Here is a 27128-nt window from a genome sequence, read left to right on the forward strand (position 1 = left end):
TAAAAATTTTGGGGCTGGTTTGTTTTTCTGGTTTGGTTTATTTTTATTTTTTTTTAACGCAAAAGATATGACCTACACCTTCCCTCTGCTTCCACACACCCCCATACACACACACACACCCCTTCCTAGGCCCCCTCCCCTCTACTGTCATCATCTACATATTAATTGGGGGAGAGGTCTCCCTCTCTCTCTCTTTTTTTTTTTTTTTTTTCCAATGTGGTGGGGGGGGGAAGCGCAGAGAAGAACCTCTTTAGAGTGTAGTTTGGAGGGAGACACGGAGGGCAAGCGTATGTGAGAGAGGGAGGGAGGGAAAGAAAAAGACCCCTTTTACTGTGCGAGAACTTAAGGGGGTTTGGAGATCTGGTCAGCTTTCACAAACATCTGAATCCTCTTAGAGCTTCCCGGCCCAGCTGTGAGTGTGTGTCTATGCGAGAGGGAGAGAGAACGAGTGGCTCCTGGTGCCCCTCCAAGCGCATTAAGGGCACTCGGGCCTTTTAATTTTAGGAATGAATGCTGATACTTGTGTTTCTTATTGTGATCCGGCTGCCATGGATTCCTACTACAACGCAGCCTCCCAGGACACAGAAGGCTCCTCGCCTTTTAGGGCATTTCAAGCAAGTGACAAGTTCAGCCCTACTTTCCTGGCCAGCAAAGGACAAGGCTTTGGTGACAGCAGCACTAAGTGCCGGAGCCGCTACAGCCAGCAAGAATGTCAGTCCCTGGATGGCAGCGTGCAGGCTCCCGGCTCTGTCGGGTCTTCGGCCTCCTTTAACAAATACCCTCCGCAGCAGCAGCCGCCGCACCTCTATATGCAGCGAGGCCCCTGCAAAACCCCCCCGGACAGCAACATCAAGCTGCAAGAGAGCAGCGGCCACAACGGAGCCCTGCAGGTCTCCTGTTACGGTGAGTCCTTGGCGTGCGGCGGGGAAGCACCGGAGGCGAAAGCGGAGAGAGACTCCCGGGCCTGGGAAGGACCTCACGGGAATGTGGGGGGTGGCTGCCTGGCAGGATAAACCCTACCGGGGTCAAGGAGACCTTGCCCGGCTCCGGAGCGCAGCCCCCTCTCGCCGCAGCGGAGGCCGCCGTGCCCCACGAGTATCTTCATTCCCAGTCGGGTCTGGAGCCCGCGATGCCCGCGGGAAGCCGCCCTTCCCCAGTGTCCCGTTTAGCTGTGATCGTAATCATAGTTTCGGATTGCGGGCGATGCGCTCCCGCAAAGCGTTAGCTCTTGTGCAATGCGGGGAATTCCGCGGAAACCGGGACAGAAAGAGAAAGAGGGGAGCGCCAGGCTGTGCAATGTACTCTCCGCGGGGACCGTTTTCCGCAGAAAGAATTTCTGGAAAATTTCGCCGAAATCATCACTTTTCGCGGTAACGGCCTCTCCTGTCTCTCACTTTCTTCCCTAATTGCCACTCCCCTAATTGATTTCTGCCCGGCTGCAGATAACCCCCTCGCATCCCCTCCGTGGGTCATTAGCGGTAATTAAGACACTCCCTCGCGCTGGCGCTCGACAGTACAGCCGGGAACGGGGGCGCTTCTCATGTCGTTTCCGACCGTGGCTTGAAAAGGCTTCTTCGGGAGTTTTCCGCTGTATCGGGGCAGTTAGGGAAAAGCAAAACAAACAAACAGCCCCCCCTAAAAACAAACAGAAAAATTCAACAATGAAACAAATACCCCCCCCTAAGTTTTCCCAAGAAGAGAAGGTGGAAATGAAAGCTCTTCCTTTCCCTCCCGGTGATCTCTGCGTGGGCAGAGGGGCTGCCCCGGCCTAGATTCAGAGCGCGTCTCCGCTAACGGGGTCTCATTCTCCATGCGTTAGTCCTAAAGGCAAGGACAGCTATAGGACCGTGTCTCCAGGGAGACCCTAAGACGGACAGTGACTACGGACTGGGGGCACAGAGGAGGTGGAAGAGGTCCGGGTCAGGCCAGCAATCCCACTTCTAGGCTCCCGCCGTCATTTGAGCACTCTTTGCTCTATTTACCCTTTTCCTCCATCTCTAGACTTAAAAGAGGGTAGAGGCGCCTTACTTACTTCTGCCTGTCTCCCAAACCCCGGCTTGCCAGGTCGCCTTCAGGCGCCGTCCCTCGCCCCCTGCTTGCAGCTGAGGTGTCCCCGGATCCAGCTCCACAGCCCCAGTTCCCCCAGGCATAGGTGACTCCCCTGCACAGGAAAAGGACATTAAGTCTTCTCCATACAGACGTGCCCGGGAGCCGCAGGCATAGCCCAGCTACGTTGCGCCCACACGGGCTCCTGCCAGAACTCGCACGGGTCCTTCCCGCTCCCGGTGGCACAATCATCCTCCAGCGGGTATATCCTCACCGGCCCGAGCAGTGGCATGAGGGCTCTCTTTGAGGGCTGCTTGCACACATTTTCTAACCAGAAGTGATCCTCTCACCCTCTCTGCCCTTTCCCCCTGGGCGGACAACCCCCACCAGCGTCAGGCCTGCTCCGCATCCGCGGAGGCCTTCTGAGGCCAGCCCGGGCTCCGCGGGAAAGGACACACGGTGGGACCGGGGAGACCTGCGAGGCTGCGGCCCGTGCAGGAGGCAACCGGTCCCCGCTCCCACTGGGAATAGGCTCGTAGGGCAGCCCCCCGTGCCTTCCCCGCCGCCCTGACATCTCTCTCTGCTAACCGGCTCTCTTGTTTTTGTAGATTGCAAGGCCCTGGGCGCCGGCATAGCCTGTGATGACACATTACAACCCCGCGGTAGAATCACACGAGTTTATTGCCTTCCTAACACCGCCAGGGTTCCCCTGATTTATTTTCAAGCGAGGCTCGGGGCTCTCCTTCAGTGGGAGCCCCGCAGCGGCGGCGGGTGGCCCGGCCCAGACCGCGTTCGTTGTGAGCCCCTTGTGATGTGGCTGGGGACGGTGGGCTGTAATGAGAGACACATGGTTCGGCAAGGATAATTAATAGCAATAGCGATAATAATAGTGCTTAATGGTTGAAGAGAGAGACTCGCTAATAACAGACAGATCGGGGTTTCGCGGAGCGACTGCAACATCCATAGGCGCCTCTCCGCCTTTCCCAAACCGCGAGACCACCGCGCCGGGGGCAGGAGTTGTGCCCGAGGAACCCCCGCGAGGGCTGAAGGGACGGGGAAACCTCCGAGGCGGGGTAGATCCCCACGGCGCGGGTGAGCCCGGGGAAGAGACGTCCTCGTTCTCTGCAGCGGGCACAAGCGCGGCCAGCCAGCGCACACACGGCGCTCAAGGCCGTGAGGAGAGCTCCCCGGAGAGATTTGCTCGGGAAGCCGGGGACAGGCGACTGTTCCACTGCTTCCCGCCGACACCCCGCCGCAGCTTCGGTGCTGGTACTGCCGTGCGCGTTGCGCAGAGATGAAGGAGCGCGTCGGGGACCGCTGGCTCCCCGCGTCCTCTGCTGTCCGGGCCCGAGCAGGATGCTGGAGTGGTGGGACGCCGTGACTGTAAAACCCTCAATTTTAAAAACAACAAAACCCCAAAAGAAGAGGAAAAAAATACCCAACCAAGCAAAACACAAACCGAGGCCAACCAGCAGGCAGGCTCTCCTGCCAGGCGATACTCCGGCAGCCAGCTTCCCCCGTGCCCATCGCGCGGCCCGCTCCCCTCCTGGCGGGTGCTGCTCCCCGCACGGTGACCCCGTAGCCTTCACCTCGCCTTTCCCCTGGTCGCTGTGGAGGCCCGGGAGAGCCCGGAGCCCAGCGGCCGGGCGCTGCGGCGGGGGCCGGGCCGGCGGGGCACGGCGGGCATGGCACACGCTCCGCGTGCCGGAGGGACAGGGTGTCCCCTCCTTTTTTTAGTTGTTTAATTTCATTTTATTTCTTTAATAAACAAGTCTTTTTGAGTTATAAAAAGCCCGAGCCTGCCATCTATTGCCCTCGGCTTCTATTTCTAGATCTAAGACCTTCCATTGCATTGTACGGATAAATATAGGCCAGGGAGAACTGGCGGCCGTAAATACACGGAGGACACGGACGGCAATCGTCGGAGAGCTTCCAGCCCGGCTTCTGGCAGGGACAATGGCACCGGGCGGCCCTGGCTCTCGGCCGGGCTCCCCGCGGCACCCTCGCAGTGGCGGCTGCCAGCCTGTCCCTATGGGGTTCCCGGCACGGTTCCTTCTGTGCCTACCCGGAGGCCGCTGCCCCTGCGCTTCGACGGGCCGGCAGCTTCGCACTGCTTACCCCGGGTTCCCTGCCTCGAATGGGTGTATGGGTTATTCCGCAAACCGGCACGGGCAGTGAAAGCCGAATTCTTAAAAAAAAAGTCCTAGATTCAGAGAATCTTCAAGGTTGGATGAGACCTTCAAGATCATCTAGTCCTTAGAACAGGTTATATATCTTGGCTTAGGAGGAGAAAAAGCTTTCAGATGATTTATGTGCTGTAGTAATCTGACTTGCTATTTCTACTGCGTGGAGCTGAAGTTATATTTCTTGAAACGTATGTATTCACATACCCCTGTACACACAGAAATACATACATATATTGCTGTCTAGAAATACCGGCTGGAACAAAATCCTTTTGGGAGTGAGAGCGAATGTGATGGGAACGTTTGCTCAAAGGAAACAGGAGAAAGGAAACGGCTTTTTCTAACAGAGGAAATTCTTTAAGTATCGCGTTATGCAAATAACGACCGTTTTTTAAATTTAGCTAGCAAATAAGAAGTGCGGCCATAAGTGCGTTATTATTAGAAGTACAGAAAGCCACTGCTGTAGGAATCGGAGGCTCGCTGCGTGCTTTTTAAATCGACACTTTTAATGGATTTCTCCTTCTCGTTCCCTGATGTAACGTAAGCTGCAGGCACGGCAGGAACGAGCTCACTGGCGGTCCCTCTCCGCCTCCCGCGAGAGACCGCTCGCTGCCAGGCGCTCGGGGCTCCCCGCGGCGCCGCGCAGAGCCCCCGCCGACGTTCAAGGGCTCTGCGGAGTTCGCCGTTCGCCGCGGAGGGCCGGCGGCGTCTGCCCCCTTCCCCCGGATTCCGCCATAGTCCCACGCCCGGAGAGGAACGGGGGCCGTGTGCTCCCCTTGGGACTCCCGCAGGGCTCCCCCACCTCGAACGATGCTGTGTCCCCACACCGGCGTCCGGGCCGCCCTGCTAAGGATGTCCGCAGGAACGGCTCTGCCAGGAGGGGGATGGCGGTCCCTGCCCCTCGCCCGCCGAGAGCCCGGGGTGCAGAGGACTTGGGGAGGGGTGTCCCGAGCTGCGGTGGCCCTTCGGTCCTGCCTCCCCTTCCCTCTCCCCGCGGCTTTGATCTCGGCTCCCGACTCCTGCCCGGGCTCCTTCGCCGCGGCTGAGAGCGCAGGGGAGGGGAGGCGGGCGGGGTGCGCGGCCTCCCCCGCACCTCTCTCCGCCGGGGTGGGGAGATGCTGCTGTCCTGATCCGCGCGGGGAGCAACAAGGCGGTATAAAGAGGAGAGGTGCGCCGCAGGCAGGCGCGAGTGGGGAAGCGACAAGGGGGGAACGTGATTCAAGCTGGCATCAGGGAGCAGGAACCGGCAAGCGGAGCCAGGAGGGTGGGGAGGCGAGGCGAGCTTCAGGGAGCAGGGCGGCAGAGCCGGCCCTTCCCTCCCGCTGATGCGGGACCGGCTGCCCGGCGAGGCTCGGCCGCCGGCTCCCGGCGTGCTGCTGACACCGCCCTGGCAATAGCCCTCTCTTTTCCACAATAGGGCCACCAGATCTGCCATTCAAGGGTTCCGGCACCCTCCCAGGGAGGGGAGGGAGCTCTCGCCAGGAGTTTGGCTAAGCCTCTATTTGAACAGACACTCGGAGGTGCGGGATCTCCTCCGCGGAAACCTGCGGGATTTCCTCAGGGAGCCAGACGCGAAGGTAGGGCTTACGTTCCTCTACCCCTAGGGCCGCGCAGGAGGGTTTATTCGCGGCTCTTTCCAAAAGGTGTTTTGCGCTTCTCTTGAATTGGACGGTAGAATTGGTAGATCTGGCTGGAGGCTTTTATAGGATTCCTGACCCGAGCTGTTCATAACACTCATGTGTCAAAGGACCGGGAGACTCCCTCCCCCTGTATCCCTGCCGCTCCCTCCTTGCAGGAAGATACCTTTTCGCACTAGAGCTGTTTATTTTCGACTTGTCTGCTGCTCATTGGAATTAACTCCGCTTTAGCCTTACACATCAGCAGCGCACGCCTGTAAACCCAGCAGGACGTTACCAGCAACAAGAAGGTGCAGAAAGAGACAGAAAGAGTCTTGAAACTTTTACTGGTCTTAGTTATTTTGAACGCAACACAGAGCGAAGCAGACGAGAAAAATACTGATGTAGAGAGAGATTTGGAGATGCTTATTTGAGTGCGTTTTTTTCCTAAGGGTTTGGTGTAGGAGTCCTATTAACAATATATGCTGATGCCAGATAGCGCAAATGAGCTCTGCGTGTGTTATCTGGAGCTGCAGGCTGTTTATTTTGTGCAGCCTTTTGAGTGTACATTCAGTGTGGTTGCATGACTAACTGGCTGGAGTGATTCACTGGCTACTTTATGGGTGACTGCTCAAAACAAGTTGTGAATCAAAAGAGATTTCTTTGGCTGTGGTTTCTAACCTCCCAAGTTAAATGCACCCACGGTTTAAGGGGAGCTAATGTGCAGACTTCAATCCCTCAGATCATGAGGATTTATTCATTTTCCAGGCCCTGCGTTCAAAGTCATGATGAGTTTCCCTTGTAAGAGGGAGGTGGTGTCTGAGAGATTTGGAGCCAAGGTCTGCTGCTAAAGGGCATCTCCAGACCTGTCCATTCGGTCACCCTAGTGAAAACTGGTCCTTTAGCCAGTTTTGCTCCCTGGAGTCCTTAAGATACTTTATTACTTGTTCAGCATTTTTGTAGCTTAGCAATTCTCGGGTAAAAAGTGTGAATGTGTTCTGGGGCAGTAAGAAGTTTTTGTTCTCATTTTACAGTTGGAAAAACTGACAGTTGGAGCACCTGAGTGGCCTGTGCAAGGTGAAGCTGTGGCCACTCAGTGGCATTAGTGTGACCTTTGCAGGGCCATGGCTTGGGCAAAAAGAAGCACTCAGCTGGCTTGAGAAGGAACCACTGCTGGAGTCAGAAACTCATGGAGCAGTAGTCCTGTGTGTGATTTTGTAAGGGCTTTAACTTAGGTTTCTTGACAGCCTTATTCTGTGCAAAAAGCTGTAAATAATCGGTAATAATCTCATATCCTTGGGTTTTTTGGTATGTAAAATAGGCTTAACCTGCCAATCCACGTTAATGGTCTAATCTTTAAAAAGTAACTCATCAGCATAGGCAACCTCTATTGGCCAACACAAGATATGAGTTATGCTTTCCAGAAAATGTTGAGCAATCCCTGCCCCAAAAATCATATGTTTTAGAGGTACTCATCCTACACATCTGAAAAAAAAATCCCATCTCAATTGTTAATCATGTTGGAAAGCACAGGTCTAATATCTTTACGTAGGTACATTTTTAAATGGAAAAAAGAGAAGCCCGAGTGGTAATGCAGCTGATATAGGACCCCTGTGACTTGAGAAATATTTACTAAGAGATGGATGGGAATATTTCATATTAATAAAATGTCAGAGCAATTTATTATAGTTACATGTGTCGCAGCAACCTCAACTTGTAAAGGAAAGTTCATAAGTAAAGGAGAAAAGCTACTTACATATAATAAATAAATGAGCTCCACTTTATTTTCTGTGTAAGTTCAGATTTCAATGTTATTATACATACTGGTGAATCTGCTTGGCCATATTTTTCATTCATTCTTGTAAATCATCTTCATATTTTGACTGTCATGTAAGTAGACACAATGTGAAAGAGCAATTGTGATCACCATGATAATTCTAAGGTCATTTTTTGGTCAAAGAGAGGAATCAGTGAGAAATAAGGTAAATGGATGGAGAAAGGAAGGAGAAGAGATGAATGAGGAGAGGCAGGGTAAGAAGAAGAAGCAAAGAAGATATCTTGGATGGGTAATGAGCAGTGACAGACTCAGTATTATTATGGAAGGTTGCCTGCAACAGATTTTGTGAACTATCTAAGTATGAACCCACCAGTATAAAATTCTTTATATCTCCCTTGAGAATATCTGTGATACAACATTCTGTAGCTGCTGTCTTTAGGTCCCAGCAGGACTTAGTCATGACATGAACTATGGTCGCTCATCTGCACTGACTGGAGACAGCTGTATTATCCAAGTCAGTACTAAATGTCTATTTAAGTCTGTTTGTATCATTTTTTTTTTTTTAATGAAGATGCAGTTTAAGTGGTTTTTAATCTGCTTATTGGAAACAGATGGTTGAATCAGTATTATTTCTAAATATATTATTTATTAGCAAGAACTAATAAGTTCATTAGCTGTAAGGCAGTGGGTGAGCTGGTGGTGGAGCCTGAAAGATAAGCTGGTTTACTCACCAACAGACTGTATGGTGCATGCTGAGCCTGGGTGCAGACTCTGTGGGACTTGACATAACAGCCACCTTTATGAAGTCTGAAAACCCTACAAAACCAGAGGGCAGGGAGTCAACAGCATCAAGGCCCATCAGAGAAGTGCTATGAATGGGGAATGAGGAAATCAAGGAAGAGAACATATGCTTTGGGCAAACTGGCGTTGGGGGGAAATAAATTTGTAAGATCTCAATATAATTCCAATCTGATTGCTGTTCCCCATCTGGGCTCTAGGTGCAAGCACTGCTGCTTGAAAGAAATATCTCGTGTCACATCAGTTCCTCCCCGTGGTGGAAGCAGTCCCCTCGGGACTTTGGATATTGACTGACTACTTCACTTGGGAGCTGTAGCATCAGTTTTAGTGTAGGATACTGTTTCCAAAAAGGGAAATGGGGAACTGTATTCATTCTTTTGATGCAAGAGAGATCAGATAGCAAAAGTGCTTGCAGATATCTAATCTATTCTGGAGCAGTGGGAAGTGAAAGAAATTTACACCAGAATTAAATCAAAACAAACCAAAGCTGTACAATATGCACAGGGAAAGAGTGCAATATCAAGAATTTTCCCTGAAAGGGTTAAAAACAATCAGAAAATGACTCTGTTCTGGGACAGTGCTCAGAGAGATCTGAAGCCCCATGACTCTGCAATGTGTTGAGAAATGTGTGTGACACAGGCCAGAAGTTGTTTTACAAAACAGGGGAAACAGGAGAATATTAATCAGCCCAAAACTTAATACAAGACCTGTGCCACAGCAAGGTTTCTGAAAAGAAAAGCACTTCAAAAATTATACCAAAGGCTCACAGGGGTACCAGTATGCTGGGCATGGAGCTGTTCTCAGGATGTTGGGTCTGCCAGGTGGGAATGGGTCACCTGAGAGACTGGTCCTTTCCAGTGTGTGTGCACAAGTCCACAGCATCAGGTTTTTCCTGCCCCAGAGATGCCACTCAAGAATGACTGGATGGGAGGCTGATGCATGTCCATTCCCACTGTGTGGCCAGCTGGAAAGGGGAACTGGGCAGAACCTTGTTCTGCAGAGCTCATTCCCAGAGGGGAGCCCAAGGCCAAACAGTGGGGCAGGGTATGCACTAGAGCCTGAGCCACAGTGCTGGTCTACAGCTCATGAGGCAGGGAGACCTTCTGGAGCACCATGCACTTCTTTTCCAGCCTTCCCTGGGATAGTGCATGCCCAGACCTCTTCCTGGAGTAGAGTCAGGAGCACAGCTGTGGCAAGGACCCATAGCTGAGAGCTGAGAAGCCCTGCACTATAGACATAACCTGGCTTATCAAGATTTGGTCTGAACCTTCAGAAGCAGATTGGAGCCAGATATCAGTCTGAGCTAGACAGGACATAGCCAAATGCTAGAAGGCAAGAGGAAGAAGAACCTACCTAAATTGGCAGAGGACCTGCAGACATTTTGTGTTTCTCACATCTCCAGTGAGGACTTCCAAGATAAATAGCCGATGGACTAGATGGTTAGACAGAATGTGCAGAAGGCCAGAAACACTCCATGAAGCTGTGGGATTTATGGCAGAGCTTAAATATTGCATTTCAGCTCTTGAACAGAAGTTGGAAAGCTGCTACTGGAAGAAAGGGAAGCTGGTTGCTTTATATAGGTATGAGCTCTTGTGCTAGAGAAATGAGTATTTCCATCCAGATCATACCACTTCAAGCTATTAGAAAAAGGGACTTATGAAGGACAGAAAGCAATGGGGTATTGGCTGCAACATCAAACATGAGCACAGCAACTCAGTTAACTGCAGCTCTGTTGGGGAAGGGAAATATCTGCTGCGTTAGCTTTCGTTCTTCCCGGCTGCAAGCAGCTCTTGGGAGCCCGGCTGTGGTGTAGGTTCCACGTGCTGCCGGGGTTTGCTGCCGTGGGTTCCCAGACACGGCTCCATGTCTCGGGAGCGTGGGCTGGCCAGCCGCTGTTGCCGTGCGCTAGGGATCCGGTACAGAGGTAAGGAATTTGTCCATTTACTCCGTGCTTGGCAGGAACGGTTTATTGGTCACATGGCGCGGTTCGATGGAAAGACACAACCGCTCCCGTCACTCGCATGGGAGAAAATGGTGCCTGGGTGCCGACGGGGTAGGATTTTATGGAGGGGCGGGGTGAGAGGATCCACAGCCTGCCGGCCAATAGGGGCGGCTGCCGTGGCGGTGATGCCAGCAACAGCGACCAACCAGAGAACCCCGCAGGAGTGGGCACCGAGCCTCAGGCTGAGCGGGATCGTGTGGCTTGGGGTGGCCGGCACAGGGTTTCCCGGGGCCAGACGGGGGGGTGGTGACAGGAGCGGCGGGGTGGGGGAAAATCCAACGGCAGGCAGCGTGGGGCCAGAAACCGCAGGGGGGGAAGCGACACGGGGGGTGCGTGGGATTACACAGGACTCAGCTAGCTAACACAAATAAGAACCCCTAAACCCAATCCCAGGATGCAACAATTCCCACTTTTTCAAAATATAAAAAAGAAGAACGGCTGCTTGATCTTCTTCGCTGCTCATCTGACTGCTTCTTTGCTCAGCTTCTGCTCTTGGCGTTTCAGCTGCTGCAACGCTTCCCTTTGCAGATGGAGAGGGCCTGCTGTGATGATGCTGGGGGTGGGTCATCCCTGGGTGCTTGGGGATAGGGGAACTGGGACAACTTTATTATAAACATGGGGATTTGGGACACACGCAGACTGGGGTGGCTGGAAAGTTTTCCTGGGGCTTTGGGGAAAAACATTTTTTAAGGAGATCGTAGGGTCCTTTTTCTTTTTGCATCGCCTGCGGTTTGATGCAACCCCCCGATTGGTGGGGTCATCTGCTGCACTCAAAGGCACCCTGATGTTTTGAACTACCACCTGCACAATTACTTGACACAGCCGGATTGCAGCGTTAGCTTTCGTTCTCCCCGGCTGCAAGCAGCTCTTAGGAGCCCGGCTGTGGCGTAGCTTCCACGTGCTGCTGGGGTTTTCTGCTGCGGGTTCCCGGACACAGCTCCGTGTCTCGGGCGCGTGGGCTGGCCAGCCTCTGTTACCGTGCGCTAGGGATCCGGTAAAGAGGTAAGGAATTTGTCCATTTACTCCGTGCTTGGCAGGAACGGTTTATTGGTCACATGGCGCGGTTCGCAAATATCCACAGAGAGGGTTGTTATAAAGGACTGGTCAGGACAGAGCCTCATAAAAATCTACTGAAAGGCCCAAAGTCAGCTCAGGAAAAATAGGAACCTGTAGCTGCACATGCAAAGTTGAGTGATGCTGGTTTTAAGTTAGAGTTCAAGCTATAATAAACCTTATTTATGCCTAGGCTTGGATAAGTTGGTATCCAGAGAACCCTGCTGTTCCCTTGTGGCCTTTAATTAGTTTGGTTTTGTGGCTGGTTGTCCTGAAAATCCCCTTTCCTTGGTGGTAAAAATTGGAGGTTTTGGTTGAACAATTTTTTTCTCCATTTGTCAGCAGTCCACCTCAGAGGGTGGGCAATGGGAATAGTCAAGTAGCAGGAGAGGGGTTTATCACCTGTGTAATTTACAGGCATCACAGGTGCTCATTCAGATGTAGAATTTAAAAATTAAATGTTGTATAGGAGATGGGAAAATAAAACAACTTGTGACAAGCACTCTTGAGGGTTCATTATCACCAAAACACTCATAAAAGAGGTTCTGATGTTTTGCTACAATGTCTTGAAATTGTAAAGTCTTTAGTCATGCCATGAGAGAATTGGTTTTGAGGAAAATGCAGACGGATGATGGCAAATTACTACAAGGAGTTGTGAAGCTATTCTTGCATGTGTTGTATTTCTAAAGTGGGTCCCCAAAGATGGGGAGAAACCCTACTGCAGTTGGTCATGGAAACCAGAGAGGGAGATGATGGGACAGTCCAACATGTAGCCTTCGTCCTTGCATGGGTCTGAGGGAAGGCTGGGACTGAGGAAAGTGTCCTTGCTGGCAAAAAAATGCATGCAGCAGACCGGACTGCTGGGATCCAGGAAATTGCTCAGCATAGCCAAGGTGGGAGATGAACTAACACTGAGCATACACATCACTGGGGCTTGGACCTGGTCAGTCCTGAAAGCATCAGGGCTTTCAGCCTGCAGTATTTTCCTTCAAAAACTTGGCTCATGTGAAAGAAAGAGGTTTGGGCAATCTGTTTGTGGTGCCTGCCCCTGTTGGCAGGCCCTGAGCTGTCTCTTTGAGCTTCTACGCAGGTTTTTGGACCTCATCAGCTGTCCTGGTTAGAAAAGAAGGCTAGCAAGAGCTTTGCTGTGTGATACATTAACTAGAGGGTGCTTATGTCTTCTTATTACTAGATAATATCTGGGATATGCCTTACTAGGTTCATTTTGGTTTCCACATGAATATCTGGAGGTCAAAATGGCTTTCATGTTAGCACAAGTCCATAAAATACTGTAGCATAGGTCTCCCATGCCCCGTGTACAGCAGCCCTCCCTCAGGAGACCAAGAGAGCAGGTACTGCATAGGCAGCCACCCAGACCCTGTGGTACAGCTGGGTTGTCCTGGTGTGGGGTGAGCCCTTTGATAGGAACCAATGATGTTTTGTAAACAGGCTGTCAGGAGCTCCAGGCTGCCAAGCTAAATTGAACCCAGAGCAAGGTGAACTGCTGAAGAGAGGCATAACATGCACCCTGGGCAAACTCAGCCAGGAGCAAAGGGGCAGCGCTTCCCCATTGTCAGAGAAGGGAGCATAGGACTGTCAGCCTGTCGGGCCTTGCAGGGCACTGATCCTACTCCTGGAGGCTCAGCTGAAAGGCTTGCCAGCATTACAAAAGCTCCACATGCCCCTTGTGAGAAGAGAAAGCTACCCTGACAGTGAAAGGAGAGCAGCCAGGCATTTTCAGGGCTGAAAAAGTTTCCATTGAACACAGCTAGGGGTGCCTGTGGGGTTGGAACAGCACTGACACAAGAGCACAGTCACCAAAGACTAGTTCTGCCAGTGCCTTGTTCAAAGGCATTTTTTTTTTTTTGTGCAGACACTTCCCTCAGCAGGGCAGCAAGAAAAAACTGAGACTACATCCTTTTTTACCTCCTTCTTCCACAGTGTGCAGGAATGAAAAGTCTCCTATTTCATCCATAGATGTAAGTTTGCAAGAGCAGACTTCATGGAACTAAGAGGGAGTGTTCCTCAAAAAGGCTCCTGGTGTCAAACAAGGTGTGATTAAAAAAACCAAACCCTCACTTGGCAGCCTTGTCTGCTTTTTGACTCTTTTCAGACAAGCAATGCAAAAGCCCTCTGGTCATGGTGGGAAAGCTTGGAATTTAAAGATGAAATGTCTTATAGGAGATGAGAAAATAAAACAACTTACGACAAGCACTCATGGGAGCTCATTATCACCAAAACACTCAAAAAAGACGTTCTGATGTTTTGCTGTGATGCCTTGAAGTTGTAAAATCTTTAGTCAAGCCATGAGAGAACCGGTTTTGAGGAAAATCCAGACAGATGATAGCAAATTACTATAAAGAGGTGAGATGCTTTTCTTGCATGTGTTGTATTTCTAAAGTGGGTCCCCAAAGATGGGGAGAAACCATACAGAGCAGTGTCTCCTGGGGACCTTACTGCGATTCATTGTTGTTGATGTTGTTGGGCCTTTGCCTGAGACAGAATCTGCCAGACAATATTTGTTGGTAGCTATGGATTTCTTTAGAAAATGACCTGAAGTTTACCCAAAAAGGAGCCAAGAGGCTATGATAGCAACCAAGCTCCTAAGGGCTGAATTTTTCACCATATTTGGGGACCAAGACACAAAGAGCAGGCAACAAGGCAGAGGCTTTGATGCCGAAGTATTTCAGCAGGTTTGCCAGATGCTAGTACAGGCATTAGGAGGTATGCAGCATCCTAAAGATGGTAGGGAGGAGAAGCTTGGCTAGTGCTGAGAGAAGGCATTGAGCCAACTGTATGCCACCATTTACACTCCCTGCTCTCCCTGTGCTGCTCCTCAAGGCCTGGGTACCTGCCTCGTGTCAGCATCTGAGAGACCTTAGTGTGTTTTGCACAGCACCAAAACTCCGTGGGTGTGCAACTGAATCACCCCCCAGACACTTCACAAGAGAGTGACAAAAGGACCAGGACTGATCCAGCTCTTTGTCTATTCTGTTGGGTTTTAACGACTTTCAGTGTAAAGGGAAAGTGCTGTCTGACCCCAGTTGTCCTTTTCAGACATTAGCCGGAAACATAGCACAGTCCTTGCGAGAAATTCCTAAATCTGAACTCTGTAAGTCTGGCCTATCTGGACTCTGCAAAAATCCAGTGGAACAGCCTAGGTTTTTCTAGAGAAGATCTGATGCAAATATTGCCTCAGGCAATGTGAATGTTCTCTGATGTATGCTTTTGTGTGTTAATCTGGCTGATTGCACCTTCCACAGAGATGGAGATATTAGGAGCCTGCAGCAGATAAACCATGGTCTGTAACAGTGACCACATACATGCATTAACACGTAAGAGGCCAGTGGGTCCTGGCCAAGGAGAAATTATGAGGGTAACTGAGTGGGTCCTGAAAGCCAAGAATACAACTAAGGGTGTTGAATCTGGTAGAAATTAGTTCCCCACTGGGGAAAAACAGGGAATGGCCTCATTTAGCCCACAGATTTCATTAAAACCAAGAACTTTGCTGAGAACTCCCCCTCAGGATTTCACAAGAAAAGGGAGCAGCAGCTGAAAGCCTGTGGTGGCATCTCAGTGGGAGCAAAGTCAATCCAAGCTCTGTGAAAATGTCCCAATAGGAAAATGTGATATGACTGTATAAATAGCTACAGTGGTTGCTCTGGCACTTCCTCCCTGCATGCCTGGCATGAGGTAGGTCCATGGGTCTGGGTTCTTTTGGAAGGAGGCTGAGCAGGGCATGTTTTTGCAGGTATGCCTTACAGTGGTGAACAAAGCAGTTCCCCTTTGTTCAGTCCTGTGCCAGAAGTATTAATACCTTAGTGTGAGCATGGGCACTGAAGACTGCCCAAAGCACATCCCAGAGCATGCCTGGCCCAGGTGGCAGGGGAAAGCAGGGGAGCTGGCAGCATGACAGTGATAGCAGTGTAGCACCATGGGTGAGGTGACCTGCTCCTCACCCTATTGTGTCCTGCCCAAAGGGATGTCAGACCACCCCTTTTCCAGGCAGGCAGTTCTGCTCCACAGCCTTCAGCTCTCCTGGGGCAAAAACCATTAAACAAAAAGATGGTACACTGGCTTCCAGACTCTCCCTGCCTGGTAATCTATGAAGCTTCCTACTGTAGCATCCAAACACCACAGTCCATCAGCTGACAGGAGACAAAGTAACCTTTTATTTTCTATCTGTCAGATCATGTTCTTGACAAAGTTAAAAACTCATGTCATATAGTCCACAGTGTACTACATTTTGAAGCAAATTGGACTGTATAGCAGTTTAGAAGCCTCAGCTCCATAAGCTGTAGGAGATGTCAGTGGGAAGAATGATATGGTTTAAGCCAAGTCAGGAAGGTGCATTTTTGCTTTGGAAAACAGAGGACATAAGCAGCAAATACTCAGAGGTCCCTGATGCCAGACAAATCTCTCATTACCAGCAGGCACAGCCCAGGGTGCTCTCTTCTTTGGGATGGAGAGTTTCCTCTACCACTAAAACCTTGGCTCTAAAACCCCAGCTTCTTGGAAGCTACATACTCATAACTGTGTTCACTGAAGGGGTTTTGGAGTTTGGAGTCCTATTATTTACATCTGACTGTATATTTTCTCCTGAGAGCCCTATAAACCAAATGAATTGCAGAAGAAATTGCACATTCCCACACAGGCATGTTTGCCTCTCATGAATCTGAAAAGCCGTAACCCAAATGTACTGTGAGATAGTAAATCTGAGAAGGCAGTGTGTGGGAAGCCTAGTCTGAGATGAGAAGGAAGGAGAAAGCAACCCACTGCAGCCCCCAGCATCTTTCCCTGCAAGCACTCTGAGCCCATGAGCTGGAGATGCTTTGGGGAAACAGAGCCAGCCATTGCCTAGTGGCCCCACTAATTCCAGGAGCCCTCAGACACTGGAGTGTCTGAAGTATTTATCTGCTCTTCCTAAACTTCAGCCTTTCCAGAACCTTGCAGACAGGCTTGTTTCTGAAGAGGAAAGGCAAACAGCTTTTGAAAAGGAGTCTTGCTTGCTCTAATCTAGGAAACTGAAAGAGCACGTACCTTTCCAACCAGTGCTTCCCAGGTGTACTGATTCCAGCCCATGTTTTCTAATTGTGTGTTTTACTCTCCTCTCTAGGCTGTCCTGCCTGCAGTCACTCTTTCCATCTGCTTTTAAGGCCTCCTGTTGCTTCCCACCCTGCTAGAAAAGACAGCTTGTGGCACTGGCATCATGATGTCTCTAGGCAGAGACTTTCTGAGTTGTGGCCCATGTCAGCTCACAGCCACCTTTATGGAGATCAGGTATCTCCCAAAAGAAGGGCTCCCCTAAGGAAGTATTTTTGGAGACAGGGAGCAGGAGGGATGAACACCCCGTGTGTTTTATTTGCAAATTGTGAGCAAGGTATGAGTTTTTGAGGTCTGTCTGGGACACAGGATAGTTGTTGGGATGATGTTTGTGAGTAATCTTTGGTCAGCAGATTGTGTGTGTGTGTGTGGGTGAATTGGTGTAAGGAGCAGGCAGCTGAAAGGACGTCTGTGGTGGTGAGTGGAAGGTAGGACACGGTGGGCACAAATGATGAGTTCTTGTTCCCTGATTGGATGAGCACCTCTGGCAGAAGTAGATTTCTGGGACAAATCTTCCTTTTCACAAGTTCCTGAAGACGATTTCTGTAAATGTTTGCTAATGTTTACTTCACAGTTGTAGTCACTCATGTCAACATGATCCCGTTCTGGAATGTTAACTGGAAGCAAACACAAAAGTGGGCATGAACTCAGCTGTCTAATTTAGGCTGATTTTCATGGTCATTATCTTTCATGTAATCATCCAGTTTGGTTGAGAACTAGTGGTGCTCCAGGAGTTCCACTCCTTCCAAGAGTCATGATTTTTTTTTGTTTTCTGTTAGGAAAATGTGTTACCAGAGTCACTGTTGTTTGTGTCTACTGCCTGACATTTCATACCACAATCCTGCATCCAGTTTCTTCTAACCTAATCAAAACTTAACAATCTTGCCTAAAAGCTCCCACAGCAGTTGGTTGCCTCTTGCTGCTTTTATAATACTTTTTTTTTAAAGTTCTTCTGAATAAATTAAGCCATTTGCAAGAATGTAACTAAAACCAAGCGCATTTTTGTTTTCTCCATGTCAGGGAAAAAATCCAATAGTGACTTTTTTTCATAAGTTCTGCTTTACTGTGCTGTGGAGCAAGATCATCAGACTTAAAGTGGAGCTGGGCTTTGGGTAGGAAACATGCTTTGTGCCTTTCCTCTGAAAGATTATCCATGCTTTGTGCCTTTCCTCTGAAAGATTATCCAACAACTAGCCATAAGGAGTTGTGGTTTGAACTGTCTCAGTAGTGGCACCTTTGATTTTCACACCTAAAGACACTGCAGATTTCTCATGTTTTAAGAGTGTTTTCAGCCAGGTCTGAACTTACTCTTATTGCAGTGGCCATTTACCCTAATAGTTGATCCAGCCTTGCTTGGACCCAGGCAAGGAAGGGGAGCAAAGGCTGGGATAAGGATAAATAATTCTGATGTGGCAGAAACTTGTTCTGAAGACTGAGGAGTGTGCTGGATTGAATGGGGGTTTAGATCTACTTGGCCAAGATACAAAGGTACTGCATGATTCAGGGCATCTGAGAGGCACACAACCTTCACCTCCAGGCTGCAAAAATATTAGTGCTAAGTACTTTTTAAAACTCAGGGTTAGATAGAGTGTGTGTTGTGTGCTCTGTCTCACTTTGCCATCCACACAACACAAGAAGTAGCAGTGCCTCACCTCACCGGGCTTGTTGTGACTCAGGCATCTCTGTGTGACCTCTGGCACAGTTCAGTGCATGCTGTGGGGAGCCCAGACAACACTGCTGAATAGAGTGTGGATGCCATGCAGTAAATAATGACCACCTTCAAACACTGGATGATGATGAGAAAATGGAGAAGTGTTCACAATAGAGAGGGGTCCAGTGTCTGTGATCCAAAGACCCAGAAAGCAAGAAGTATTAAGCTGGAGAGTATGCACAGGATGGGCAGTCACTGTGGGAATGTGGCTCACCAGGCACATTCTGGGAAAAGAACTGAAACTCAGAGATGGAGTAGAAAGTAAAGGTCAAATGCTCTTGGCTGATGCAAACCTACTTCTGGGTTTTTTTGGTTGTTTTGGGGTTTTTTTAAATTTCATTCCCCCCCCTCCCCCGGCGACAACTATATATGTTGCAAGGTGAAATAGTTCTCAAGTGAAATGAAATCCCTTTCTCTGACCTCAGAGTGCATAGCTCTCTGAATTACTTGACAAGCACAGTTTACCCTTTGAACAATTCATGACTCCCCTTTCACAAGTAAGAGCACACTTTTGTGGATGTTTTCCTTGCTCAGTACAGCTTAATGGATTTTTTTTCCTTAATAACTGTCATTTGACCTGCATCTTGGGTTCAAACCCCATATGGGCCATTCACGTCAGACTTGGACTCAATGATCCTTGTGGGTCCCTTCTAACTCAGAATAATCTGTGAGTCTGTGAATGTTGCTATTCTCAGCTCAAAATTAAAAATATAAGTTGCTGATTGTGAATACTATTTATTGTTCATTTACTAGAGGAATCTTAGGCACATCCATTCCATTTCCTCTTAGTGCCTCATTATCAATAAACCTTTGCCTCACTGCTTCTGTAAATTATTTTCATCCCTTTCCTTTGGAAACCATGTATTTGGGCTCTTGCACAAGTGTCTCATGAGAGTAATTATTCAAGTCAGGGAGTATCAATTTTACTCCTTGATGAATTGGCAAAACTTCATTAAAAGTGGATTATTGAAAAACACAGAAGTATTTTTTTTTGGATGAGGAAAGCAATGCACTTAAACCATGATGCAAGCAGGGTATCCCAGTATTTTACCAAGCACAGTGGCTTGTGTCAGCTACTGGTATCATTCAAAAGCCTTAGATTATCTTGACTCCCATAGTAAACATATACCTTCTTTCTTCCAGGATATGAAGGATGTGGAGATAAAGCCCCAGAGAAGCCCTAAGTGGTATATATGTTTCAGAGCTGATGACAAATGAGGGAGCGTTTCAAGCACTCTTTCCCTACTCCTCACAGCCCGTGCAGAAAAAAACATGAGGTGCAAGAGTGTAGCACTCACAACTACTGGTGGTCTCCCATCAGAGGCTGCAGTGGTGCTGGCAGCTCATGGCAAACACCAGTGGTGGACACAGACCCAGAGCCACACTGAGGCAGGGGAGAATTGTTTGTGCAGAGGCTGGAGGGAACCTACAGAGGCCAAGGGTTTATTAAACTTCAGTTTGACTGAAGCTTATTTCAGCCTCTAGAGCAGGGCAGCAGAGGTTCACGGAGTCCTTTCTGCAGACATTTTATGACAGTCTTTGGGGATACATATAAGAAGACTGGGGCATTCTGAGTAATTTAAATAAATATTTGTTTAGACTGTGTCAGGGTCAACTGGAGTTTCCAAGCAAACCAGTCTTAGACAGATTTTTCTGTCTTTGCCCTTTCTCCACAGCTATAGTGTAGACACACACTGCAGTTCATGGCCAGGCCTTGCAGTGTAGCCATATGTCCTCAATACCTCAAAACAACTCTCAAGCTCAGAAAGACCTTGATGTTATTGTGTACCCCCTGCACTGCATGTGGGCTCATGGAGATCAGGGATGAGAGTCCCTGGTACCAGGCATTGCTGCTGCCACTTTCAGACCCTGTCAGGAGTCTGGGCTTTCCCACCCCAATTGGCATCAGCATCTCCTCTGCAGGAAAACCCTGTGGGGTTGCAGCATGGCCCCTACTTCATGATGAGGGTGTAAAGGTCAGGGGAAACAACCTGCTGCTCTCAGGTTTGCTGTTGTTTATTTTGTTTTGCTTCTTGGCTGGCAAGTTCCCAGTTTGGTTGTGCTGCTTCTTGCTTCAGTTTGGGATTTTGCTGCCCTACTACTCTCTGCCAGTAAAAGCTGATGCCAGTCTGTTGCCCAGGCTCAGTGACACTGAATTAGTGGGTTTGATAGCCAGAGACCTAATTTCTTTCTGGAATGCTTCTAAAAGCCTAGTGCTTGTAGGAATTTTCCCAGACCTGGCTGGCCTTGAGTTTTGCAATGTGCAGTTGGAATGGAAATAAATTATAGATGTTCTTCCAAGAATAGGCAGGTTTGGGGAAGGCTGAAGGTTTTTCTTCCCTCGTCTGGGCCCTTCTTTACTAATCAGCTGTATAAAACTGAAGAACAACAGAATGGCTTTGCTAAGAAATCTTGCCCAAACTTTGTCTCAATGTTTAAACTCAACCCTTTCTGTGGTTCTTTGAGATTCTGCCAACTTTGGTTGTTTTCTGCTTCTACTCCAGCTTTCTATCACTCCCGTTTTCCAATTTCCAAGTGTAATTGGTAGCACTCAAATCCCCCTGAGATGTGTTGTACTTGGGTTCCAATGGGGTTACCACAGCATCTCATCCAGACTCAGCAGTCCCCAGGTCTTCTCCTGGGAGCCTGCCTAAACTGAGAAGCACAAGGAGCACCATGGGAGCAGTGTTGGGAAGATTTGTTTGGGCTTGCCTGACTGGCATCTGAAGTACATAACACTGCACTTTAGCATAAGGGTAGTCCAGGGACACATATGTGCTGCAGTGCCTTGCTGGACTAGGGCCACAGGCTGGCTGCTTCAGCTGGGCAGAGCCTGCTGGACACTGCCCTGGCCAGGGCCCACAAGCCATTGAAGTTCAGCTGTCATTAATCTGAACTAGGACTTCATAATGCAGATGCAGCTGAGCTCTTGCCCAGCCCATTACATAATGGCCCTGACCTCCCTCCTCCTGCCCCTCTTCTCAGTCGGCAATTTTCAGGTTGCAGGTCCAGCCCTGCTACCAGCAGCACAAAAAAACCAGGCAACTAGAAGTCACCTCTGGGAGGCAGCTAAACTTCATCAATGCTTGGCTGTCTCTGCTACAGAGAGGTTGCTTTTGCAAAGCAGACAGACAGAAGAATGCAGAGAGAGGCAGACAGACCAACCAACCCAATGATGTGAACAGTGTCCAGGCACGCACCGACCAACGGGATGGAGTGAATCACTCTGCAAGCTGGCAGCAGGGAACTAAACTGTGCCATATCCAGACATCAGAGCAAGGATCAACTCCCTTCAGGCATCTTTGTCTTACCAGCAGGAAGTAAAATCCTCCCTTCTTAATTAGATGGTTGATTTATACCTTCAGTCACAAGTGATGGCCGGTGGTGCCTCACTTTGTGTGTGGTTGGCATGGAAGGCAACACACATTGAAGTGTGGAAGGTTGCATGACTGCCCCATACCTCCCTCTCGCCCTGTCAGAGCAGAAGTCTTGCTCATACAGCACACAGCCTGGAGTGGAAATTGTAGGGGAAATGTCCAGGGCATGTTGTGGGGAAGAGAGAGGGACTGACTGGTTGCAGGGAAAACCTCTGGAGAAGACAACAGCTTGTCAGGAGGGGAGAAGAGCCCCCTTTCCTCTTGCAGTGCTCATGTGAGGGATCTTTTCAGACCCTTGCAGTGGCCAAACGGCACGGGTGAGGTTAAGATGAATACATAAATCTGCATCTGATGGGAACTCTTATGCTCTTCTTTTCAGAGTGAGAACTTAGCCCTAAGCCCTGCATCAGCTTCATCTGTCACTCACATCTGAACAGCACTCAGTGCTACTGCAGGCACTGAGTGGCACTGACTGCTGTCAGCCCCAGGGCTCCACAGCACTTACGTTTCCCTGCTGCAGGTGCAGGGCCTGACTTCACCAGGCCCCAGCACAGGGAGGGGATGAATCCTGGCCACCTTAGATGCTACTGTCACTAACTCAGCTGGAGATAGCACTCAAGCAGAGGAGGAGCAACCTTGCTGGATCTAGATTTTTCTAAAAACAACACAACAGAGGGATAACTAAATGATCCCAAAGTAAGGTAGACCTGGTGGATTGGGCAGATGTTGCTCCAGATGCTGACAGCAAGTAAAGATGTTGCTGTAGGAGAACTCAGCTCAGATAGGAGCAGAACTGAGTTCCCACACCAGGACAGAGCATCAAGGTGTGCAAAACCCTACGGTGCCTGTCTGTGGAGAACATAAGTCTTCAGCAAACAGCACTGAGGACCGGTCTGTTCTGTGTGTAGGTGTGAGTCTATGACTCAGATGACACCATTCAATACTTTGTCCAATATTAGTGATGCTGATTTTTTTTCTTAATGAAATCACATATTTCATCTATTTAGCACTGAGCAGTTAGGTGCTTACATCTGGTTCTGAGGAGCTTAGGAAAAACCAAGACCCTCAGGTGATCACTGTCATGGCAAGGCATGCAGGACTGCTTGGGAAGGAGGAGACTACTTATCCAAAAGTTATCAAAACCAGAGCCAAGAGGAAACTGAAAGCCCTTTCAAGCCCTCTTCTCATACTTGTCTGCCTTGTCCATCTTCCCTGGCTAGTATTCACTGGGGATATATCAGTTCAGAGGTTCTAGATGGCTTTTGGTTCACATGCACTGCTTTAGGCAGAGACACAAGTAGGATGGAGCAGAAATCCACCATTTTTTCCTAGCTGTTTGTGACATGCCAGTGGGACATGTGGGAAATGAGACATTTTAATACGCAGTAGCTGACCCATCTTGTCTGTCATACTTTCAAACTTTGCACGTGGCCTGGCGTGCTGCAAACCTGTAGCTGATCACCCCCAGCCCTGTGCATGGGGACACCTGTGTGGAATCTAATGAGGCTCTGATGTCACCGAGGTGGCTGTCACTTCCATCTGCTGTCACTTAAAAAGTCATCTTGTGGCTGATCCTGGCATATCCCCAAGGCACTGTGTCACCCCCTGCAACACTGAAGACCTTCAGGTGTCAGAGAAGAAAAAACCACGTCACTGGGAAGTCATTAGAGAGAACTGAGATGCCCAACTCCAGAATATTGGCATAAGCAATTATTTCCCTTCACATTCAGTAGTGAGGAAGCATGGTATGCAATGGAGCAGTTTCATTTTCTCTCCTGGAGTCAATGGCAGTACATTTTCTTGCTCTTTCCTTATATCATGTCCTGGGAGCCAGAAAGTAGACTACAATTGCAGCAGGTTGCTAGAAGTATTTTTGTGCCTTCAAAATTTGCTAGTCAGCACTTTCCTGCTTTTCAGATGGATGTGCCACATGAAAAAGGACTTGGGGAATGAGCTGTGTCTTTTTCTCTAGCCACAGCTTCTATGCAGAGTTTTCAGAATTGATTTGTTTATGTAAAAGCCAGTTTTGTTAGTGTCCTTTAAAAAACATGAAAGAGGAGCAAGCAGCACATGTTGCTGTAGACAATGCTGAGCTTTCCCCAAGTAGCCACAGGGTGTGTGAATCCAGCTAATCAGGCAATAAAGCAACACATGCCCTCATAAACAGATGTTTGAATTAGGGGGGAAAAAAAGCTAGTTCAGAATAAAAGTGAGAGGAGCAGCGATTTTCCCAAGTAAACAGTGCATATTCCCAAGGCTTGCTGTGATGTAAACTTCTCAGCAGCACTCGAGCTAATGTTTATCAAGCTGTCTGTCCCCAAACTCATACAGTGATTTACTCCAGGAGAACTAGCCAGCTAGGAACAAGAGGGCTTAAGTGCAGCCAGGGCTGAGGTGAATTTGACTCCCACAGAAACTTCTCCCAGGCACACAGTGGAGGTAGAGCAGTGACTCAAGTTATACACTGGCTTCAGGGCCATCAAACATCCACCCATGGACTTACTGTGTGGGACATTTGACACTGTCTCCAGATTGCTTTTCAGGAACAGAAGGAGGTTGTTAGACCTTTCTGCTCCAGGCCTTAGTATTGCTCCTGCTGTATGCTCTGATCAGAAGAATAAATCTCTTCTCAAACAGGAGAGTCCTAGGTGTGGTCAGGAGGAGCACAGTAGAGAGAAACACTCCTTTCCCCTTTTCATTCTTCTACAAGTAGACTTTTCTGTAGGACTTCACTCTGCCTGTAATTAGCTCCCCAAGGTGATCAGGTATTTCACAGCTATTTTTAGGCAGTGAGTTCCACCGTGAGTAACCACTGTGTCCCCCACTTTGCTGTAGAGCTCCAGGAGGCTGCAGGCAGCAGAGCAGCAGTGCCAGCAGCTTTGACAAGCTCAGCAGAGATGGAAAGTGTCCATGCAGAGGAGAATATTCATGCAGTGGTCTCTTGAGCACAATGGGAAGTCAGTGAATGCTGTACCATGAGCAGAGGAACAGCATAGACTATATTCAGCCTTCCTTCAGGTTCTGCAGAATCAACCAAAGGAGGTCCCAGTCTGGGAGGGACAGACAGGCCATATATTCATCCTTATCCAGAGCTGAAATGGAGATGCTCCAACCAGCTTCTGCTTAGCAGCAAATGGTAACTGCAGCTTCCAGAATGAAGCCAATGGTTTGTGCCCTATCTAGAATTCTACCACCTGCATTTAAGAGATGAATGCTGCCCAGTTTTACACTTCAGTTGGGCACAAGAGTGAAAGTATGATTAAGCATCTGATCATTGTGAATAAAATCAGCGATGCCACATACAACTAAAAATGTGTTAAAATCCTTTCTACATGTGCAGACTGCAAGAGCACTGACTCCCTCGACAGAAATAAACCTAAATATTTGGGTCTATATATGTCTAAAATTCAGTCACTTTGTTTTTTCCTATATAACCCAAAATGTGGATTTAAAAAAAATAATAGTCTTGTGCTCACTTCTAGACTTTAATGACAGAGAGGAGGCAGAAGACTGCAACAGATAGCTTAGAAACAAGTATAATCATTTCAGCACGTGTTAAGGCAAGATCACAGGAGTTGGATAAGGTTCCTATGGTTGGCCAAGTCCTTGAGGTGTGCTGGCTGGGCTGTGGTGCAAATCTGCCTTGGTAAGAAGTGCAAAATACACTGCCTGAACCCTCTCTAGGCAAAATTTTAGCACTGGTATTTAAATGAAAGTTGAGAGAATGACATTAAGAGATTTTTTTTTTTTTTTTTTTTTTTTCTTTTAAGGGTCATTGCTATGAAGACCCTTAATTTTTTTTTTTAAAGGACCATGCCTGTGCAGGCAAGGAGAGGCACCCTGAAGTGGCCAGCACTGGAGGCCATGGAATTTGGGGGTGAGCAGGGGGGAACACTCCTGTGCCTGCACTTGGACAGGAAGGCAGAAGGCCCCAATGTCATTTAGTGTGGGAGTCATTTAGAGGGGCAGGCTGGTGCAGCCCCATGCCACCTCTGCTGTGCTCTTTGGACATGGGTTGTCCACAGACAGCCTGTGAGCTGCCACGGGCCAGAAGGAGCTTCAGGCTATTCTTGAAGCCTCCCAGGACTGGGATTGCATCAGCTCTTCGCTGACACTGTAATAGCTTGAACTAGATGTTGCCAGAGCAGTACATTAGCAGCGCCAAGACCCAGCAGGCTTTTTTACCTGGAGCCCAGGGGAAACTGCCCTGTGCTGGCCATGTCCCTGGGTTGTGCTGGCCATGTAGCTCTCCTGCAGCCTTATGGGCTGTGGGGCTGCCATCACAGGATCTGTGTGAAGGAGCCTATTGGGCAGGAGCTGTGGCTTGTTATGCATGTGCAGTGCAAAGCAGACCTACCATTTCAAGTTGGACCCAAAGCTGTGTGTTGGAAACACCAAACTGACTGCTGTGGATGCACCAAACTGACTTTGCTCTAAATTAAATTCCATGCATAAGACTGTACATAGTGAAGATTTTACTTCATCACCCTCTCAAAATAGCACACCCGAGGAACAAAACCAATACAAGCTGTGAATCCAAACATTCTGACAGCATGACAAAGATGACTGCTCCCTCCAGGAGCATGTCAGCAGAGCAGCACAATGCCTTGTCGTCTCAGGGCCTTACCTCACGGCCACAGGTGAACATAGTCTTGTGTCTCCTGCACCCCTTTTCTCCTCTGTAGGGTTGCCAGGACAAGTATGGTGAGATTTTAAAGGCATATCCCCTGCAGAAGAAGTGAGAATGCAGTCATCCCTCCTGCCCAAAAGGAGCTGCAAGATGCTAAGGGCCCACATGCCCAGTTATCCTGGACTGTCCCTTGGCAGCTGACACAGGATGACTCAGGGAAGGTCTTGGGAGTGCTGATGGTCTAGCAGGCAGCCAAGGCACTGGGAGAGGAGGGTATAATTGTGGGAAGGCAGAAAATATCCCCCTTCTACTGCTACAAGGGCAAGGATGGATTGGCAAGCAATGAAGGAGGCACCAAACTCTGCTGTCAGGCTTGTCAGGGTGCAGTGGTGCTCACATTAACTCCTTGTCATAGAGATCTTCACAATATGTAACTCAAGGTCTCTCTAGGTTTGATTAGAAACAGACACTCCAAACTTTGCACTGAAACTTTGAGGCCATCTCTAGTTACAGGAAGTTTGGGCATATCCATATGCAGATGTATGCAATTTGTTTCACTTCAGCAGTTAGCGTGACTCTTTTGAGGTCAGGGAGCCTGTTTCTAGGGAATTAGAGTTACTTATTGGGATGCTCAGCTGAGGGCGGATGCACACCATGCCCTCCCAGTGCTGCCATCAGGCCCTCCATCCCAGAGTTTCTGCCCCTCCCATGGAAAAAGTTCATCCCTACCAGGGCTCTCAGGAGCTAGAGGTGAAGAAGCCCATGTCTGCAGCAGTGCAGGAGCACTAGAGCAGCATGGCTGAGCTGCAGGGAGGGCTCTGGACTGGCAGAG

At 49.1% G+C, this 27128-nt stretch overlaps 1 protein-coding gene across 2 annotated transcripts in view; it reads left to right on the forward strand.

Moving 5' to 3' along the window:
• Positions 1 to 506: 506 nt before the first annotated feature.
• The window catches only part of ALX4 (ALX homeobox 4), a 44744-nt gene continuing 18122 nt past the window's right edge, over positions 507 to 27128 (forward strand). For both annotated transcript variants that reach the window (XR_008431646.1, XM_053946668.1), the window contains exon 1: positions 507 to 903. Coding sequence is in view for 1 of the 2 variants with exons in the window: in XM_053946668.1 (XP_053802643.1) it covers positions 507 to 903 (397 nt within the window). In the remaining variant the exon portion in view is untranslated. The remainder of the gene's footprint in view (positions 904 to 27128) is intronic.

This window comes from Vidua chalybeata, chromosome 6 (assembly GCF_026979565.1).
Source record: "Vidua chalybeata isolate OUT-0048 chromosome 6, bVidCha1 merged haplotype, whole genome shotgun sequence".
NCBI lineage: Eukaryota > Metazoa > Chordata > Aves > Passeriformes > Viduidae > Vidua > Vidua chalybeata.